Consider the following 22065-nt stretch of genomic DNA (forward strand, 5'->3'; position numbering starts at 1 on the left):
GTCTGTGACATGGCAGTTAGAACCTGATATCTCCATCCACTTTATTTCTCTCCAAGGCTTTGTACATAGACCCCAAAGTACTAACCAATCAGCTCCTGTCATTTTCAAATACAGCCTGTAAAATTACAGTTAGAAGTAGAGATTTGCTGTTCAGTTCTACAGAAAACCGAATTCACACAAATTTTGTGAATCCGGGTAAATCCGAGTCGCGGTTCTGATCTTTTTTTGTATTTCGGAAATTTGGATTTTAAATCCGAATTTCGGGTTTTGGATTGCATGAATTACATTATTTTACCTGTTTTTAAAACTTTTTATCTATTTTAAAAAATATTCAAAAACCAAAACAGGGGGGGGGTCAGAGCACATCTCTAGTTAGAAGCTGATTGGTTGGTACTTTATCTCAATCCACTATATCTCTCTCAAAGGCTTAGTACAAAGACCCCAAAGTACCACCCAATCAGCTCCTGTCATTTCTTTCAAACACAGCCTGTAAAGTGACAGAAGCTGATTGGTTGGTACTTTCTCTCTCCACTTTATCTCTCTCCAAAGATTTCCCATAGTTGATACATTGTTGCATATGTCATGTCGATTGCTGTAAGGGTAATAGGTGCATCCTTCTGTAGACGTGCCACTGACCAACCTTCTGTAGACATGCCACTGACCATCCTTCCGTAGACGTGCCACTGACCATCCTTCTGTAGACGTGCCACTGACCATCCTTCTGTAGACGTGCCACTGACCATCCTTCTATAGACGTGCCACTGACCATCCTTCTGTAGACGTGCCACTGACCATCCTTCTGTAGACGTGCCACTGACCATCCTTCTGTAGACGTGCCACTGACCATCCTTCTGTAGATGTGCCACTGACCATCCTTCTGTAGACGTGCCACTGACCATCCTTCTGTAGACGTGCCACTGACCATCTTTTTTTCTTTGTTGTTTCAGATGCATTGTGAACGTTTTTTGACCATCCTAAGAATAATTGGAACAACCCTTTTTGGAGTGTCCCTCTTACTAGGAATTACTGCTGCTTATATCGTAGGGTATCAGTTTATCCAAACGGACAACTACTACTTTTCGTTTGGACTGTACGGTGCAATACTGGCGCTTCACCTCCTCATCCAAAGCCTCTTCGCTTACCTAGAACATAGGAAAATGAAGCGATCTCTTGAAACGCCTATTAAACTGAATAAATCCGTAGCCCTTTGTATTGCTGCATATCAGGAGGACCCTGACTACTTAAGAAAATGTTTACTGTCCGTCAAACGGCTGACCTATCCTGGAATGAAAGTCATCATGGTCATCGACGGTAACGCCATCGATGATATCTACATGATGGATATGTTTAGCGACATCATGGGGAACGACCGAAGTGCCACTTACATTTGGAAGAACAACTTCCACGAGAAGGGCCCCAATGAAACAGAGGAGTCGCACAAGGAGAGTATACAACACGTGACTCAGCTGGTACTCTCCAACAAATACGTGTGCATCATGCAGAAATGGGGAGGAAAACGCGAAGTGATGTATACTGCCTTCAAAGCACTGGGGAGAAGTGTGGATTATGTGCAGGTAGGTAATAAGTCAAAGCTTGTTTGCCAATAAAAACATGTCCCGAATAAAGGGCCTTTTGTGCGTTCTGTGTAGAGTGTTACAGGATATGCCAGGCTCTCTCGGACACAGTGAACCATTCAGACTATTTAAAACGCCGTATGCTCCATGAAAGCTGTTTTCTTCCTTGTATAAAGTGGCTGGACAAACTGTAAACTGAAATGAAAGTGGATAACGTCATTCTTGAGAACTGACAGGGCGCCTCCTCCAGACAGATTTACCCCCCAAATACATGTGTTCCTAGAAGACATGACAGATGCAAAAATTAAACTCTTTCACTGGGTGTAGGAACACAGCATGCACAAATGTAATCGCCTGCAACCTGATCAGGGTAAAATCATACTTTTCCAGACAGCGCAGTATTTTTATACTCTGATTGCAAGTAGAGCGCTGCCTTCGGGAATTAATTATCTGTGGGTGCAAGTATACTTTCTTATGGAAACTGAAGTACCAGCTAGTAATCCTGTCTTTCCTATGTGTGGTACCCTTTTATTTAAAAAAAAAAAAGAAAAAAGTTTGTCAATTTGTAATTTACTAACCTGTAGATATTTGCAGGACGTTGCCCTCTTTCCAGGTGCGCAAGGTTATATTTTACAAAGCATCTCATATGGCGCTACCAGTAAAAGCCACCAAACGGAACACTTTTCAACCCTTTACCTGAAAATCACTATATCTAGGGGACTTATTTCCTGCTAATTATTTCCAACAGGAACTACTGTATGTCTCAACCATATAGTCCTTTTATACTAGAGAGTCACATAATCAAGTTCTGAGGAGTGTTTGCAATAGTATGCTCATCCATGTTTTCATAAGGACATTTAAATAATAATAATAATAATAATAATAATAATAATAATAATAATAATAATAATACAATCTAATAATAATATAAAAAAATATGATAACAATATAAAAAAAAATAATAATAATAATAATAAATCATTATAATATTTGAATGGTTAAAATCTACAATAAATAAAATTGATATTGCTAGAAATTATAATATCATTATACAAAGGTAACATTATAACTATTATTCATTTTATGAATCATTACCATAATTATTTAAATTTAACCTGCATCTTGTTTAACCTAAAATGCGGGGCGTATTTCTAACATCCCCCTTAAAAGAAAGATCGACAGACCCCTCCCAAAATAAAATAACTTTCTTCAACATTTGCAACAAAGCTGCCTTTTTATTTCATAGGAACGTGAAGGAGGAACACATGCCTGATTTAAACGATGGTTTCCTGAGCTGCATATGGCATACACATTTCTCTTTTAACTTGTGCTGCATAACACCTGAAGATTGGCTGTCTTCTTTAAAGTTAGCTGAGGTCAAGCCGTTGTAATCCCAGTGGGCTAGGAGTTGGAGGTTTTTGCAGTTGTGAGTTAGGAGCACTGTAGATTTGTTAGGTAAAGCACAAACAGTTTGGCGAGATGAAACAGAAAATATTTCCTCTAGAGAAAGTTGTTTCATTTTTCAAGAAAAAAATCCCTTCGGCATGCATCACCTCCCAAAACAATTCTACTGTCTCCTAGCTATGAGTCAGAAGGGTCTTATTGTCCCTCAGGACCCCTGTATACTGTAGGCAGGGTCTCCTCGCCCCTGCACAAAAAGTACATCTGGCGAAAGTTGTCAGCGTCTGACATTACATATATGAATTTTCAAATCCCAGAACAGTCTATTGGTATTTTTCCAGGAAAACTAGTTTCTCATTCGAAGAACATTTTTTTTGTTTTTTATACTTTTTTTTTTTTAAATTATAATTATTACGCAAGCAGAAAAATTGACTTAAAAAACTTACCAATGGCTCAATTCAACAAGACTAATTTAGCTTTTATTCCGCTGTTACTGTTACTAGATTATTTATTCTCTAATTTAGTCACTCTCGACTCGTAGGGATTATTTGTTTATCTGTTATTATTTATTTTGTTTGTTCCAGTGCTGAACAGCTGCAAATATCCTATTTATTGAGCGGCATAGCAGCAGTGGGATGATATAATAACAAGAGCCTGTTGCTGAAAGCAGATCAACAAGGCATAGTGGCCAAGGCGAACAATTGTATTTGCAGCTCAAAGATGTTCCCACCATGCAGATAGCCTTCAGCAGCCAAGTATCTGTTTCCAATATGGCTGCTTGGACGCCTGCCTCGGTTATACTCCACAAATCAGGGCTATGACACTAAGGGGAGAGATGAGCACTGATTGAGCCAAGAGATTTAAAGATCAGTTCGGGAAAGCTCTTCTCCCAGTTTATTTTGATTAGCTGAGTCTGCTACCTCCAAAACATTCACGTGTCGGCTTCCAGCTCTGTGTGATAGCTTCCACAATGCTTGTTGTGATGCTGTGATCATATTATAGAACTAGGGTTCCCTTCTTGATGATAGCACTGTTTTATTAACCAACCTCCATCTTTATGTTAATGCTATTATCAGCCCTACCCTTGGTGTACAAACATGAGTCTACATGTGAAAGGACTAATTTGAGCATCTATAGACACTGTAATACCATATGATGCGTCTTTAGATGCCACCATCAATAGCACCATCAAAACTTGCACTAGCACTACGATAGGTGCAGATTTTCTCAATCTCATCTTCTCAGTCTCAATGGGGGGTATCCAATTAGCAGCGCAAAAGTAGAACGAATAACAGGGATAATCGGCGAAACACAGGGATTTTTCGCCGATCATGGTTAATTGGATACCCCCCATTATGGTCTTCAAAATGAGCGGTAAAGTGTGAGTGAGTAATCGTTCACATCGGCATCGCGCCCACGACACTTCCATAACACGCCCATAAGACAGACCATTTTCATACGTCTGACCTTCCAGTCACCGACCACGATCGTCCAGCACATTTCCATACATTTCTGGAGTTTTTAAGGAATTTTAGCACAGTAGCGAATAAAATCGCTCAACTTCATGAATAATGGCGTTGGCGGGAGTGTATACAGCACTTCGTTGGTCGCTCCTGTCCAATCAGGTGCCACATTGCCAACACACTCTCAGTTTGTGGTGCTCTCTAGCTGGGCCGACAATGCTCATGACTTTGTGCTATCAGGTGGGGCCACCGCTGCACTACATGGGGCAATGAGAGTTGAAGGAAGGGGATAACCTGTGTAGAGATAAATAGGAGGGCATAGCTGGTTTAAAGGGAGATGTTGGGTCCATATAACTCTTTAGAAATCTTACAGTTTTCCGGAAAATTATTTTGCAATATGTTATCTTTAATTAACTTGATTTTAAACTATGGTATGTATAAATAATACCATCTAACGTTGCTGTTATATTTGTTTCATTTTAGGTATGTGATTCTGATACGGTGCTCGATCCTGCGTCATCTGTTGAGATGGTTAAAGTTTTGGAGGAAGATATGATGGTGGGAGGCGTGGGAGGAGATGTCCAGGTAAATAAAGTTCTATGTTATATAAGATTTAGTCAATATAGGCACTGTCTGTTTCCCAGGGATTGTCAGTAGGGCTTGCAACCAGGGGCCAAGGAGTCTAGATATAGTGGTGCAGGGGGTGCCATTGCTATCGGGCCCAGTGGCTTAGGGCAGGGGCGCCTACAAGGGGGGAAGCAGGTACTGTTAACCTGGGCCCTGGCTTCCTGAGGGGCCCAGCGGGGGCCCAGGTCTGAGCTGAGCTGCAGTGGAGACTGCTCGTGGCTGCACCAACAGCAGTCTCCTATGCCTATGGGGGGGAGCGATCACACTGATCATGCCCCCCTGGCTTTGCTGAGGGGCTCACAGTGCCCCCCTCCCCAGCGTTGCAAATGTGTGGGGGGTTTTTTTGCTCAAGGGGGCTTGGCCACGCCTCCCGCAATTAGGCCACGCCCCCATCTTTACCTGGGCCCGGCAGGGCTCTCTACGCCCTTGGCTTAGGGAGCCCAGCTCCCCTGCACCCAGCTCACATTTACCATCAGTGCTGAACGACACGGAAAGAACAGGTGACCATGTGTTGAATAAACAAAGGGACAGTTTACAAAGTACTCACCAGTATACTAGTGTATCGAATACATTGTATTGAATACACTAGATCACAGGTTCTCAAACTCTGTCCACCAATGTGAGCTGTGGCACTGTGGCATAATGTGAACTGGTAGGACTGTGTGGTATAATGCATACATGCCGACAATCAGCCCCCTCCTTCCGGGAGGGAGCTGATTGTCGGCTAACAGCGGTGGGTGTGTCCGGCCAGATGTGACGCATTGGGGGTGGAGCCGGGGGTGGGGCCATGTGATCACGTCATCGTGGCCCCGCCCCCTCTTCACAATGCCATTATTTTCAGCACTATGAAGCAGGGGGCGTGGCCACGATGACGAGATTCAGAGCGAATCGCGTCACCGGCCTCCTCGCTGTGGGGATTTCTAGTGGATTCTGGGGGGAGGTCGGGAGGGTTGGGGAATGTCGGGAGGCTTGCCTGCCTTTCCAGGGGGGCGGTAGCGGCACCCGAAAATCGGGAGGCTCCCGGCCAAATCGGGAAGGTAGGCAAGCCTGGTATAATGTGAACGATAAGGGGCACTAGAATGTGGTGTAGTGTGAACTGGGAGCACTACAATGTGCTACAAAATGAACTGGGAGCACTGCAATATACACTGGTGGCACACAAATGTGGCACAATATGAACTGGTGGCACAGTGTGGAACAATATCAACTAGGGAACTACTATGGAGCATAAAATGAACAAACTCTGAAAAGAGAGGTTTCTCTCTGAGAACATTGGAGGCCCCTTTCAAAATGTTTCTATGGGGCCCACTATTTGTATGCCCCTGTAGAGGGCCCACTATTTGTATGCCCCAGGACCCTGTTATATTGAACATATGGGTATGGAAGTACTACTGTAGTTTGGAGAAAAAAAGGAGTATAAAAAATAGAATAGAATAGTCAAAACCACTTCTAATAAAACAAAATAAATGTTTTATGACCCTATATCTCACTGGGTATTTACAGAGAATGAAAGCAGCATTAAATGCTTTACCTATGATATTAGTGTTACCATTGTATGTACTAAGGAGAAGACAAGTTAAACACTTAGGGGCTAATGCATAGTTGCCGCGAGTCCATTTTGCAGATAGATCCTGCAATGTTTTTGCACTGCGCTTGCCAGAGCCGTAACTACTAGACTTTTTGGTGCCTTGTGCCAGAAAGAGCATTTGCGCCCCCCTCATTTTTCAAAGGGACATAATGCACCCAAAAAAGGGCCATGGCTTCATGGGGAAGGGTCATGGAAGAGATAGGGGAGGCCAGGAGATGCTGGGGATGAAATAAGAGATAGCTACAAGCAAGAATGATAATAAACAGAAAACTGACAGGTCCAAACAGCGCCCCCTGACCTGTGGTGCCCTGTGCGATGGCACCGGCCGCACTACCCTAGCTATGGCCCTGGCACTTGCTCTGTAGCTGAGCACTGGCGTCTACGACCTGTCCAGAACCTCAGTACCTCCATTTGTGGATGAGTAGGTGTAACTGGTGGAAACGAGGCAATCACGCGTATTCTAAGGTGTGTGAGTGTGCGCCAGGGGCATGTAGATGGAGTTGCAGGACTATGCGCAGCAATGTGCCTAATTTCACAAGGACCCCTTGCCCAAGGTAAAGGACTGTGCACTGATAATGATGGCAGCTCTGTGAACAAGCATCAACGATCAGCACGGTGACACAAATGCATGCCACTCTGCTTTCGTGTGGATTAGTTCTGCACACGTACTACGTGTGCAATTGCGTCCGACTTGCCTGCGTCTCTGAATAAGCCCCCTTAATGCTATTGTTATGCAATCGTCAGAAGAAGTGAAAGATCAAAAAGTACAGATAAAATAGAAAAACAATGAACAGTTTATATACTAAATTTATAATAACATTTCACCTTCAACTTCCAAAAAGGAAGTATGGGGTGATCTCACCAAACTTTACGGCGTATAGGTAAATTTCACAGTCTCTTTAGCCCTAGCAATGCATCTTTAGGGAGTTTGGGGTCTATGCACTTAGCCTTGGAGAGAGATAAAGTGGACGGAGGTAAAGTACCAACCAATCAGCTTCTAACTGTTATTTTTAAAACACAGTCTGTAAAGTGACAGTTAGGAGCTGATTGATTGGTACTTTAAGTATCTCCATTTACTTTACCTCTCTCCAAAGCTTAGTACATATTCCTTTGATTGCACAATATAAGGAGCACATATATAATTATATGTCTCTTTACCCTACAAAGAGCCAATCAGTTATTGCCTACAGAGATGTCTGACTTTAATCCAGACAGGCCCAAGCGGCGTGTCGTTACCAAGAGTCCCGTGCTGGGTTTGGCTAGATCTGTCCCTTTGAAAGTAATACATCCTTATAGTCACTTGGACGACACTGGGCTTGCTGAAATGCTAATTTATGATTATCCCATGAGCTGGCAGGAAGGACGGCCCCGCTAGACAAGCAGTTATGCTTTCACAATTAAAGTACACGAAGGAGAAACACTTAAGACCTTCCCTTTGATGTTCAGCTCAGTGCTCCATGGTTCCTATGCCTCATACATATAATTTGCTCGTCTGATGTTGTTTTCAACCAAGAGTAATTATTCCAGTATTAAATTCCATCCTTGTACTTAGCTGGCATACTGCTGTATGTTACCTTTTTATATGTATTGTTAGCTCTTGTTATTTTTTATTATTATTATTATTATTATTATTATTATTATCAAATGTTACAGAGCAGTGGTTATAAATAGAAAGGAATGCCGGATGCAAAAATAAATTGGTGTAGTTTGCGAAATAAACCTACTGCGGTACCCCATTCTTAAATGCTGGGGCTGCTAGGTTTTGCAAGGATTTCCTGCAAAAATCACTTTAGTAAATATTCCCCTTTGTGTTTTATATCCTCCGAGTATAAAAGGATTTTGGCTGCATTGGGTGATGACATTACGCAACTTGATACAGCTATATGGTACACAAACCCATTTACTAATGAAATATTTTTATGAAATGCACATTATTAGAAAAGGTTTTGCGGCCTATTTATCAATGAATATTTGCGGGATATCCCTTAAAAACACACGTTGTCAGGGGGTACCAATAAAAATCCTCGGCATTCATGTATGGGGGATATCTGAATTGGCATTTCTATATCAGATATATATATATATATATGCTATCCCCCATTTTCATTCGCAAAAGCAGTCCCAAGTTCTATGGTGGCTTCTTTTTTGCAGAATTTACCAAGCTTATCCCCAAATTTATCAAGCTTGGCCTGGGTAGCAGATGGCAGTAAATGTTGAAGCCTATTGGCTAGATTCCATAAGTTAAGGAGAGGGATCTATAGGATCCCTCAGTGGCACTCTCCATTCGTGAATCCATGGTCAGCAGACCGCTCACGTGCAGTAAGGCTCCTGAAGGGATCCAGTCCCAGCAGGGTTTCTTCATACATCCTGGCCTTCTAGCATGTCTTATTGGCGTGAATAGCGGCAATAAGAATTTAGGGCCTGATTCAGAGCCGGACGCTATTTGCGCTCGCTCATTCAGAAAAAGGGGCCGGCTATTTAAATTGAGCGCTCGCTCTTTGCGGTCTGTTGATGCCTCTATGTCTGAGTGAGCGAACAAAACATGCGCTCGCTATTTTGTAAAGACACCCCCTGGCCACTCGCATCCTACGTCATCTCCGCTATTTATTAGATTAATCGAGTACATCGAAAGGCATCTGAACTGCTCGCAGTGCTTGCGGTAGGATTTTCCTACCGCAATCATGCAAACAGTTCAGGCTTAGAAACAACCAAGTTACGTGGTCGATGACGCTGCTTTGTTAATTATGCACACCCTTAAAACACCCGTTTTGACCGTTTGGCACGCCTGCGTTCGGATCACCACTCCCCGTTTTCAAGCACCTTCCCCTGTTACCACCCACAAACGCCTCATCCTGTCACTCAAATTAGCAGGCACTCGCTATTTAGCGAGCGCTCGATTTCCGACCACAATGACTGGTTGGCGCATGCGCATTACGACCCATACGCATGCGCAGATGTGCGAACATCGCTCGGAGCGAACGAGCAGCCGCTTACGAGCGGCTCTGAATCAGGCCCTTAAATTGGTTTGGTCTAGAACCCAGTACTTAATAAATATGCCCTTTTATCTTTAATGATTCCCTTTTGGAAGGCCAGAATTACTGGAGATAAATGTTTCATTTGTTTCTTGTATAGTTTTGGCTTGCATATTGCGTTAATAACTCATACATTTACTTTTATCTTTCTCTGCAGATTCTAAACAAGTATGAATCCTGGATATCTTTTTTGAGTAGCGTTAGATATTGGATGGCCTTCAACATCGAGAGAGCCTGCCAGTCCTACTTTGGGTGTGTCCAGTGCATTAGTGGGCCTCTGGGAATGTACAGAAATTCACTGCTACATGAATTCCTGGAAGACTGGTACAATCAAGAATTTATGGGTTCCCAGTGTAGTTTTGGAGACGACAGACATCTAACCAACCGAGTCTTGAGTCTGGGCTATGCAACCAAATACACAGCACGGTCAAAATGCCTCACAGAGACACCTATCGAGTATTTACGATGGCTTAACCAGCAGACACGGTGGAGCAAGTCCTACTTCCGAGAATGGCTGTACAACGCCATGTGGTTCCACAAGCACCATTTATGGATGACCTACGAAGCTGTGATCACTGGGTTCTTCCCTTTCTTCTTAATTGCAACTGTAATTCAGCTGTTCTACCGAGGACGGATATGGAACATTCTACTCTTCTTGTTGACCGTGCAGTTTGTTGGCCTCATCAAGTCTTCCTTTGCCAGCGTTCTCCGTGGGAATATCGTCATGGTTTTTATGTCACTCTACTCGGTGCTCTACATGTCCAGTTTACTACCGGCAAAGATGTTTGCCATTGCAACCATCAACAAAGCAGGGTGGGGTACTTCGGGGCGGAAAACTATCGTTGTCAACTTTATAGGATTAATTCCTATCACTGTTTGGTTTACAATCCTCTTAGGTGGCGTCGTGTTCACCATCTGGAAGGAAACAAAGAAGCCATTTGCAGAATCTGAACAGACAGTTCTTATAGTCGGTGCAATACTTTATGCGTGCTACTGGGTGATGCTGTTGACTTTGTACGTGGCGCTGATCACAAAATGTGGCAGGCGGAAGAAAGAGCAGCAGTACGACTTGGTGCTTGATGTATGATGATACTCAATGACCTGCAAAGTGTGCAAAATTCACAGATATTATCAAAAGCCTTATTTTCTAGGAGTTTTATGGACATGAGTTCATGTCTTTAAGGGAAATATAACACTGCTGCTGGGACCTCAACAAACACTAATTGTGGCTCATTTTCACGTATCCAAAGCCAAAATAGTTGAACACTTTTGAGAAAATGAACACAAGTTTAAAAGCCAGGCCTCTTCTCGGGTTCAGGGGAGGCCATTTTGTTTGTGCACTTTTTTTTTGTTTTCATTGTGCATATGCCTGACAGTGTTATGTTCTATATACCTCACTGGTCATGCTTATGTTTTCGGTGGTCATTATGGAAGGGAGTTTGAAAGATTTCTAGGCCTCGTTCACTATTGGTTCTTTTCTGCAGGGCTGTGCAAACGTCTCCACACGTAGGGAGAATTCCATACTTAGAGAATATTAACACTTTTTTTTTAAAATGCAACTTTATTGACAAAATATTTGATTCGCAAAATGCAGACAACCTTTGAGAATGCCTTCATCAAAAGAAGCACGTATAGAAATTGTTCTGATGAGAAGGCTGTGGTAAGGTTGTAATGGACTTTAACATGAGAAGTTCAAAAAGACTGGGGGGGGGGGGCTGATGTATCAAGCCTTAGAGAGACAAAGTGGAGTAGTTGCCCAAAACAACCAATCAGCTTCTGTCATTTCAAAGACTGTGCTAGATAAATGAAAGAATCTGATTGGCTGATTTGGACAACTGCTCCATTTTATCGCTCTCCAAGACTTGATACATGTCCCCCTGAAGTGCTACAGACCAAACGAGAAATGGTCGTCCCTGTACATCTCCTGCTGAGTGTCAAAAAGTGTTAATTTTCTCTGCAGTGTGTATGGAATTTCCCCTATGTATAGGGGCTTTTGGTCCACCCTGTATTTTTTTTCCTCTGGAAAAGTTCCTAGTAAGTTGGCCAAGTGGCTCTAGCAATACACTACAACATTATTTATAAACTTTGTTTTTGAAAGTTACTATTTTATTTTTGTTTTTAAGTGATGGCCCAAGGGCCATCAATTATAAATGCCATGGGTGCTTAAAACAAAAAGCACAGTGGCTATGCTGTATTTTTATATTATTATATTAATTATGTTTTTTTATTTGTATGCCAATGTTTAAAATTTTTACATATTTTATATTTACTTATCTGATAAATCATTCGGATCTCTATTCTTTTTAAAATGTGTTTTGTTTTTTTGTTTATGTTTGTGTTTTTTTGTTTTTTTTCCAACAGATACTGGCCAAAATGTGAAGCTTTATAATAGTTCATATTTTTCCACCAAGAAAAGAATAAAATAATTATTTGTGCTTTGAAGCCTGATTATTATATTGTGGTGAGATTATAAGTGTGTATCCAAACAAATTTAGGAGTTAGATGCATCAAACTTTGTAAACAGTGGAGACGTTGCCATTAGCAATCAATCAGCTTCTACCTATCGTACTTGATAAATGCTAGCCAGAAGCTGATTGGTTGCTATGGGAAACTTCTACAATTTTTACAAGGCTTGAACCATTTTCTCCTTAATTCCTTCAGCTGATTTGAATGACATCATCTAAAATATATTGGGGAGATATTTATAAAAACGATGGCACAGGAAAACTGCTCAGTTACCCATAGCAACCAGTGGTGGCTCCAGAGTCGGGGCTGCAGTGCAGTCCAATATTCAAATAGGGGAGCCACACCAACTCATACTTGCCGACAATCAGCTCCAGCCTTCCGGGAGGGAGCCGATTGTCGGCTAATAGCAGGGGGCGAGGCCGGCCATTGGGGGCGGAGCCGGGGGTGGGGGCGGCCATTTGGTGGCACACTGGGGGCGGGGATGGGGGCGGGGCCGCACGATTGCGTCATTGTGACTCCGCCCCCTCTTCACAATGCTGTTATTTTCAGCATTGTGAAGTAGGGGGCGGGGCCACAATGACGCGATTCTGCGCGAATCGCGTCACCGGGCCCCCCGCTGCGGGGGTTTCTGTTTTTTTCAGGGGGGAGGTCGGGAGGGTCTCAAGCTTCCGGGAGGCTTGCCTGCCTTTCCAGGGGGCCGGGAGCGGCACCCGAAAATCGGGAGGCTCCCGGCCAAATCGGGAGGGTAGGCAAGCCTGCACCAACAGCCATTTCAAACACTGCCAAACATCACTGGCTGGGACTCACTGGCAGTTGGTGTGTCTCCCCTATTTGCATTTTGGACAGCGCTGCAGGCCCACCCCTGGAGCCGCCACTGATAGCAACCAATCACTTTCTGCCTTCTTTCGAGGGCAGTTTAGAAAATGAAAGCAAATATCTAGTTGGTTACCACAAGCAACACCACAGATTTTCTGTACAGTACTATTATAATGTCCTAACTGTAGAAAATATGGTGTTAACCATGAAAAAACACCTATGTTTTCATTTTCTAAAGTACATATTATATTATACTTGCCTATCCCGGAATGCTTTGGAGATTCCTTAATTGCGGAGAGTCCTCCCAGGTGTTCATAATACCGGCCGCTGGGATTCCGCCGCTCAGAATGTCGGCACTCAGAAACTCGATACTGGCATCTTGAAAGTAATTAGCGGGATTAGGGGGAGGGTTAGCGTTAGGGGTAGGCACTAGGGGGAGGGTTAGGCACTAAGGGGGGAGGGTTAGGTTTAGGGTGCGGGGAGGGGGAGGTTAGCCTTAGGCACTTGGAAGGGAGGTTAGGTTTAGGCACCAAGAAGGGAGGGTTAGGGAGAGGGGGAGGGTATCCTAACCCTGTTGGGATGCCGGCATCGGGATCCTCACTACCGGGATACCGAGTGCTGGCATCCTGTACCCAACCCCTCCCCCGCTCACAGGACAGTAAGCCACCCGCATCTCTTTCTTGTGAAGTGGGCCCATAATGACACGATTCAGGTCATCGCACCCTACCTCTGCTGCACAATTTGCATCATTCCACCTGTTCCCAGAGAAATGCGACAAAAAGTGGGCTTTGGTCACAAATTTGGTGGTACTGGGGCAGCCTTTGAACCATACTTGTCTGTGCTTTGCCACAACATCCTGAAGATCCTGAAGAGAGCAGCTAGATTGGACCCCGTAACTAGGAGTGTGTGAGTGATGCCAGCACACAGAACGCAGGGCTCTGTGGGTGGCACCATCGCTGCCCCACAGCCCCTGCATCTAGCTAGAACGCCACGCTGCAGCCAGTATCACTGCCAGGCATGCACCCTGCAGTCTGTGTAACCGCCCAGAGCACCCTAGTGACACTTCGGGTAGTGCCAAACTACCCAGTGCTAGTGACCACACCCACTCGGTGCGACGTCATGACATCATGCGTTTAGGCGGCGATGCCAGCATAGGGCACACTAGGGCCTTGTTACACCACTCATACCTGGGTGGATTGCAATTCATTATGCCAAACTCACACCTGTGTCTCTCTTGGGCTTAAACTTCCCCACCCTTCAAAACCATCCATCTTTTAACATATTATTAAAAGTATGTACACGGGCACACCCTATTATTGGCTCAATTGTAAGATTACACAGATATCGCAATTTACCATTTGTCCGAATAAAGAATTTGAAAAAATATTATATGTTATAAAACTGGAACTGATCATTTTGTGTCCTTTGCACTGAAATGGCCGGAAAAGCAGGATCAACATTATCCGAAATCCTGGACTCTGCTTCCATGTTTCATAGATAAACAGTTATCTGTCTTCCAGTTGATTTTATCTGAGTTTTAAAAAGTGATCTTATTATTTGATTAATGGTTTAATAGGTGTGAGTCTAATTATTACGAGATTCACAGCATAGTGCGACAGGTAGAGAACCATCATGACGCGTTTCACACCAATTGTGTCACCAGGCTCCGCCCATCTGGGAGTGGACATAACTCAGCAAATTCAGGTGTCTCCTGGACATTAGTATGATGTGTAATGGGTAGCACCTAACAAGGAATGACTGAAAGCTCTCCCTCCAGAATGTGCATCATAATTAGAGTCTCGTCGTGAACGCCATTCTTGTCACTTGTAGAAGCCATGTGCATTGTAAAAAAAAGATGGCAGGAATTTTGTTCACTGTTATCAATTGTCATTATGTTACGAATATATGATGGGGTCTATGCACTAAGGGCCTGATTCAGACCCACTCGCAAGCGGCTGTCCGCTCGCAAGTGGGTCGATGGTGTGCACTGCGCATCCGCACGACGAAGGACTTTCCTTCGCTCGTTGTGTCTGATCAAAGGGGGCGTGCTGTCGATGTTGATTGACAGCACGCCCCCTTTGGTGGGCGTGCCTCCCAGATGGGGGCATTCCCAAGGGAACGCCTACCGTCAGAAGCCGGCCCCACTGACATCACTAGTGATGTCAGTGGGAGTGATTTTGGCTCTGATAGAGCCAAAATCACTCCGGGCCTTGCGGTTGAGAAACTCAACTGCAGGCTTCAGCTCTCAGTGGCGATGGTCGCGATGGTCAAGACCATCGCGACCATCATCCTGCACGCTTGTATATGCTGTGGGTGGTGACTCACAGCTATAAGAGCGTCCAGGAGGACGCTCCAAAATTATGGAGGTGGGCCCTGATTCAGAGCGAGCGCTCTGGTCAGAGCGTCCGGCTCTGAATCAGGGCCTAAGCCTTTGATAAAGTACCAACCAATCAGCTCCTAACTGTCATTTTTCAAACCTAGCCTGTAAAGTGACAGGAGCTGATTGGTTGGTACTTTATATCCATCCACTTTATCTCTCTCCAAGGCTTAGTACTGTACATAGACCCCTGTATGAGGCTCCTGATTAAACAGAAGCAAATGCAATCTGGAGCCAGGTTTATTGCAGTCCATCCCCCCTCTTCACCTGTTATCCCGGCTGTCAGTATTATCAGCGCATGGCTGAATTTTTGTACCTCCCAAGAAGCACATTGTGGGGAAAGCGTGGGAAGGGGGAAGGGTTGTTACATTTTGGAGATTGGCTAATGGAACACTGGCCCTGATTCAGAGCCAGACGCTCTGACAGAGCGCTCGCTCTGAATCAGGGCCGTTCTTCTTTTTTTGTAGAACGGCCTGGCCGCTCGCATAGCTGTGGGTGACTTGTGATGTCAGTGGGGCTGCCCCCAGATGGTAGGCGTTCTCATGGGAACGCCTCCGTCTGGGCAGCCACCCCCCCGGCCCGCTCACCAAAGGGGGCGCGCTGTCACTGAACATCAACAGCATGCCCCCTTTGGTACGAGACCTGGAGTGACGGATTGCCCGTGGCTATCCGGGTCTCGCGGATGCACACGATGGAGCCGGCTCCATCGTGCGCATGTGCTCTGGGCCACCATCGCCCCGGTTGCGAGCACTCAGCACTTGTGACCGGGTCTGAATCAGGCCCACAAACCCCTGGGTGAGAGAGTTAGGGCACCTGCATTAAACTCTATGGGCTCTATTTACTACAATCCGCATAGTGAATGCAAATTGTAGTGTGATATTATCGACTGCAATATCACAGGGATTTACTACAAATCCCTTGCAGGGACAGAGCTTGTGATAAAGCTCTGTCCCTGCGAATCCCCTCCGCACACTAGTCACGGTATTTTCGCAAAAAATACCGTGACAAAGTGCCCGCGCATGCACCGACCGGCTGCCGCTGCTACCCCCCGGCGCTAAGCAATGCCCCCCGCGATCGCGGACCCCCCTCGACCTCCCGCTCCCTTAATAGCACTTACCTGCATGATCTGGGCCTCCGGTGATGTCCTCCATGCGTCCGGTCAGGTGATATCCCATACTGCACTGGGACCCGATCACCTGATGACCAGGCCGCAGTGCATTATGGGAGACCAGCTGACCGGAGGGAGAACATCACCTGAGGCCTGATCACCGGTCCCTAGAGTAAGTAAAAAAAAACTTTGACAATTTTTTTTCTTTTTTTTACAGTGATCAGCTTGCCGTCTGTTTAGACCACACAGCTGATTACTGGGACCGACTCCCGGCTCTGCTCTCCCCGTTAGAGTGGAGCAGGAGTCTGGTAACCAGGGGAGACCCTGGAGGTGGCGTTATTATCACAGGGCCTCCCTAGGTATTTTTTTCATCATTTATTTTTAGTAACTTTGGCCAGATCACATTTCCCATTACAATTATGGGAAATGCGATCTGATTACTAAAAATAAGTGATACTTAGGGGTTGGAGTAGAATTTTACGAATTCTACTCCAATTGCCCTGTAATAACTATAGGTGATACTAAAATAATGTGAAAAGGGTGTGAAAACACCCCTTTTCACTTTATTTAGTAAAAATAATGTTAATAAATAGAGCCCTATAGGAGAGCACAGGACTTAAAGGTGTGGCATCCAGATATAAGATATAGAAGAAAGAGAACGATCCCTAGGTTAATTGTAGTGGGCGCAGTTCCGTCCTCGCTTTAATAACAAATGCAACTTAACGTATTAACAACATATGTAAACAATAGTGTGAATCCTGTCTCTGCACAGAGTACCAAAAACTTTGTAAAAAATATTTTTAAATATATTTCAATGGAAGGTTTCAGGCCAGCTGGTCATTATTTTAACATCCACGGAATCTTTTAGGCAGTGAGTTTTGGGTTTGGATTGATTGCAGATGCAAATATTCTACCCTTAAACATACCAGTAAGCACATTGGTTTCCCACAGAGATCAAAGATTACTATCCATGCCCCAGATCAGGCGATGATAATTACTTGGCTTAAACCCTGTGGAAGTGTATGTAGTTATGTGACTGGCGGCCGCAAGTCCGCCGGTCCCAATCCCGATGGCAGGGTGTCGGCTAGGGATTCATGATAGGCGTCGAGATACTGACGCCTATCATAATCCCGACGCCGGAATCCAGGATGACGCGGGCCCGAACGTGGTAAGTCTGGGGCTCCCGTCCTCTTATCCGCCCGAGGCAGGGTTAAGTTTAGGGCACCCCGGGTGGACTTAGGGTTAAGCACCCCCGGGGGAGGGTTAGGGTTAGGCTAGGGAAAGGGGGGGTTACGGGCCACCTGGGGGGAGGTTAGGGTTAGGCACCCCCCCCGAGAGGGTTAGGTTTAGGGTGTGGGGAGTGGGGTTTAGGTTTTGGCACCCCTGGGGGGAGGTTAGGGCTAGGCACTAGGGGGGGAGGTTAGGGCTAGGCACCCACCCGAGAGGGTTAGGTTTAGGGTGAGGGGAGTGGGGGTTAGGTTTAGGCACCCCTGGGGGGAGGTTAGGGTTAGGCACTAGGGGGGAGGTTAGGGTTAGGCACCCCTAAGGGAGGGTTAGGGTTAGGGTGTGGGGAGTGGGGGTTAGGTTTAGGCACCCCTTGGGGGGGGTTAGGGTTAGGCACTAGGGGGGGAGGTTAGGGTTAGGCACCCACCCGAGAGGGTTAGGTTTAGGGTGCGAGGACTGGGTGTTAGGTTTAGGCACCCCTGGGGGGAGGTTAGGGTTAGGCACTAGGGGGGAGATTAGGGGGAGGCACCCCTAAGGGAGGGTTAAGGTTATGGTGGGAGAGGGGAGGGTTAAGCTACTTATGTGCCGCTGTCGGGATTTCCTCCCTTTGGGCAGCCGTTGTCGGGATTTGAACCGCCAGCATTTCAATCCGATTCCCCGTGGAACACAGAGAGGAGCAGCTACCGTGTTAGCTCATTTTATAAACAGAAGCTACCACACTACCGGGGGGCCGCGCCTGCAGATGTCAAAGGAGATTAATCAGAGCATTTGTGCACCAATCTGTCTGCTGAAAACAAAATACAAATTAAATAAATGAAATTGAGATAATTTGTCCCCTTTGCAGAGGTCACCAAAAGAGCGAGACATTAGTGTGTTCCTGTTAAGTTTGCTAAAGGGAATAATAAATCTGATCCATTTCTTACAATATCTGTTTGCACTCAGCACCCTAAATAACATGAACTTTTTGCAAGTTCCTTTAGTTTCCATTCTTCCATTCATTCATTCGCTTGATTTTATCTCTAACAATTACAATTTTGGATTCTGTGGGCCTGATTCAGAGATGTACGCTAATGCCGCTGCTGTTGCGACTTTACATGTAACGTCTGTGCGAAAATACCCAAATGTCGCAGCAGCCGGGATTAGTATTGAGACGCCCACAGGCAGCATCGCAAAAATGCAAGCATCGACCGCAGATCCTTCGATATTCTAACTTTTACTGTGCAGGTACAGACACACCCCAAGAATGGTCGAAACACACCTGTGTTTGAGCTGCCATCTGCCCGTTGCTGGCCACAAAAGGTCCCTACCTGCCAATCACACTGCGGGTCAAAAGTTGCTGCGAGTGGCGACGATTATGTACCTTGTTGCAGACGCAGTGCGACAACAGCGTAAATATCAGCATTGCGTACATCTATGAATCAGGCCAAGTGTAGATAATGTATTTACCAATTGAACCCATTTTCTGCATGGAAATACCCCCAAAAAAGTATTTAAGGCAGTGGCTCCCAAACTGGGTGCCGTGGCACCTCAGGGTGCCTCGGGGCACTTGCAGGTGTGCCTCAGGTTGGTGGTCCAAAACCAAATCAAATTATTTATGGTCAAAATGATATGCAAAACCAGTCCTGATAGCTGCTGTGCCAATCATAAAATATATGGACTTGGACAAACAGAGCACAACCCTGTCTACCATCACATTACTGAGCAAGACATTTCAGCACAATTGACTTAATTTAAAAATTTTGCTAAGGGCTCTATTAATTAACATTCTTACTCGCCGCAAGCACTTCTCATAGGGAATGAGCTGGTAGCAGAAGCACTCTCCTTCTGAAGATGGCGAATGCTCCCGCAGTCAAGCTCCAAAAATATTGTGTTTTCGGAGATTGATGAATTCCTGTCCCCATACTAGTATATGGGGACAGCAGGCCATTCCTAGAGAGAAAGGTAAGCAGGAGGTGTGATGATACTGTATGGTGACAGTGGGCCATTCTGCCAGAGGAAGGTAAGCAGAAGATATCTGTAATACTAGTGTATGGGGACAGCGGGCCATTCTGGGAGAGAAAGGTAAGCAGGAGATATCTGTGATATTAGTGTATGGGGACAGAGGGCCAATCCGTGAGAGAAAGGTAAGCAGGAGATATCTGTGATACTAGTGTATGGGGACAGCGGGCCATTCCGGGAGAGGAAGGTAAGCGGGAGATATCTGTGATACTAGTATATGGGGACAGCGGGCCATTCCTAGAGAGAAAGGTAAGCAGGAGATATCTGTGATGATAGTGTATGGTGACAGTGGGCCATTCTGCCAGAGGAAGGTAAGCAGAAGATATCTGTGATACTAGTGTATGGGGACAGCAGCCATTCTGCCAGAGGAAGTTAAGCAGGAGATATCTGTGTTACTAGTGTATGGGGACAGTGGGCCATTCCGGGAAAGAAGGGTAAACAGGAGATATCTGTGATACTAGTGTATGGGGACAGAGGGCCATTCCGTGAGAGAAAGGTAAGCAGGAGATATCTGTGGTACTAGAGTATGGGGACAGCGGGCCATTCCAGGAGAGGAAGGTAAGCAGGAGATATCTGTGATACTAGTGTATGGGGACAGCGGGCCATTCCAGGAGAGGAAGGTAAGCAGGAGATACTGTATCTGTGATATATCCTGTATTACTTTTTTGATGAATGACCCGAAAACATAATTCAACAATTGTAAGTGAAAATGTTCATTTTCACATGCTTTTGTAGAAATTAAGTGATGGTAAATAGAGCCCATAATATCTCAATAAAAAAATGCTTGGCGCAGGGGTGTCGTGAAAAAAATGTTGATAGTCTAGGGTGCCGTGATTCAAGAAAGTTTAGGAACCACTGATTTTAGGCATGAATGTCACGCAGATTTGAGGACATTGACCCCTGCTTATGTTAAAGTATCAGGAAAAGAAACTAGAGATTGTTCCCAGTTGATGGGATTTAAAGCGAAAAAGTTGTTAATTACATCACAACTGACGCATGAATCAGTAGAACTCTACAGATTCCCCTTTAGCCAAAGTACAGTAGCTCTTGCCTAAAGCTTCATCCTCCACAGGTAGAGATTGCTTACCCTGCGGACCCTGTGTATGCTTATCCAGGATACCATGGATATTGGTGAGTAACACAAATAATTGCAAACATTTTGAGAATTAACCATTATGCACAATGCAGGGGTGTTCCTTTTAAAGATTCACTAGGGAAAAAAAATGTACCTCCAAAAGTGACACAAAGCAATTCAATACAGTGACAGATATATTCCTGTTGATGTTTAAATCCATGAGAAGATTTATTCGGCTGCTTAATTACCTCTGGAGGCAGCTGACCTCATTTACATAGTCAGGAAGAGGAAGGGACCATTTCAAAGCCTGCAATTTGATCAGGACTTTCCTCGCTGAATGACACACAGGGGCAGTGATGCTTGTGAGTTGCTGAAAGACAGGCCTGACACTATAGAGGATTTGGAAGCCTTAGATTTATTTGCTTTTGTGCCTAGGTGCCAAGTAAAATCCAAAATTAGATTCAATAACTTCCAGGATTAATGCTTTGAAATTGGAACTTTGGGAAAGGAAACACGATCCGCAACACTGAGTAGCCTCATTAAAGCTGGCCACCCACACGACCAATGTCCAGACAACCCCATGAGTTTTTAGTGTGGTCACGTATAGTTCAACATAACCGATTTTATCAAGGATAAATTTAAGGCAGCAGTAGGCGTTCTTACGCTCGGGTGATCTTCGCAGACATTTATATATTTTCCCTGCTGCGTTACAAAGTTGGCCAAAAACATTGGAGCAAGAGATGTATTTTTATTATTAATCAAGTAAAAGTTATTTATACTGTATAAGCGCACACATATTCCGCAGCACTTCACAGAGGATATTTCACTCACTCACATCAGTACCAGCACCAGTGGAGCTGACATATACTATATTCCCTATCATATATACACTAGGGTTAAAACTTTCATCAGAACCAGTTAACCTACCAGTATATTTTTGGGGTCTACCCGGAGGAAACCCACGCTAATGCAGGAGACCATGCAAACTCCACACTAGCTAGGCCATGACCAGGAATTGAACTCATGACCTCAGGGCTGTGAGGCAGCAATGTTAACTACTGCGCCATAGGTACCCAAAAGACTTTCACCCTATAGTGACCCCTTTTTACAGTAGGTGTGACAATAGCATAAACACTCTGGTAGCTGATGACAGCTTGTACTCCAAAGTCATAATGCATAACCACGGACATAAACATTATATGAAAGTATATAATTATAAATAATGGCACAAGTGGTGTGAATTTGGTCAGCTTTAATGTTTAAACAAAATAGTAAAGAAAGAACGGCCATCTAATAAGTGGAGCCACTGGACGATG

The 22065-nt window shown here is 44.8% G+C and overlaps 1 protein-coding gene across 1 annotated transcript in view; it reads left to right on the plus strand.

Annotated features, from left to right (window-relative positions):
- Positions 1-11418, plus strand: part of HAS2 (hyaluronan synthase 2) — a 28264-nt gene extending 16846 nt beyond the window's left edge. Inside the window, exons 2-4 of the mRNA XM_088453156.1 lie at positions 948-1574; positions 4922-5023; positions 9843-11418. Of these exons, the coding sequence (XP_088309282.1) occupies positions 948-1574; positions 4922-5023; positions 9843-10772 (1659 nt within the window). The 3' untranslated portion in view covers positions 10773-11418. The remainder of the gene's footprint in view (positions 1-947; positions 1575-4921; positions 5024-9842) is intronic.
- The last annotated feature ends 10647 nt before the right edge of the window (positions 11419-22065 follow it).

Source organism: Taudactylus pleione, unplaced genomic scaffold (assembly GCF_031769625.1).
Source record: "Taudactylus pleione unplaced genomic scaffold, aTauple2 ptg000571l, whole genome shotgun sequence".
Classification (NCBI taxonomy): domain Eukaryota; kingdom Metazoa; phylum Chordata; class Amphibia; order Anura; family Myobatrachidae; genus Taudactylus; species Taudactylus pleione.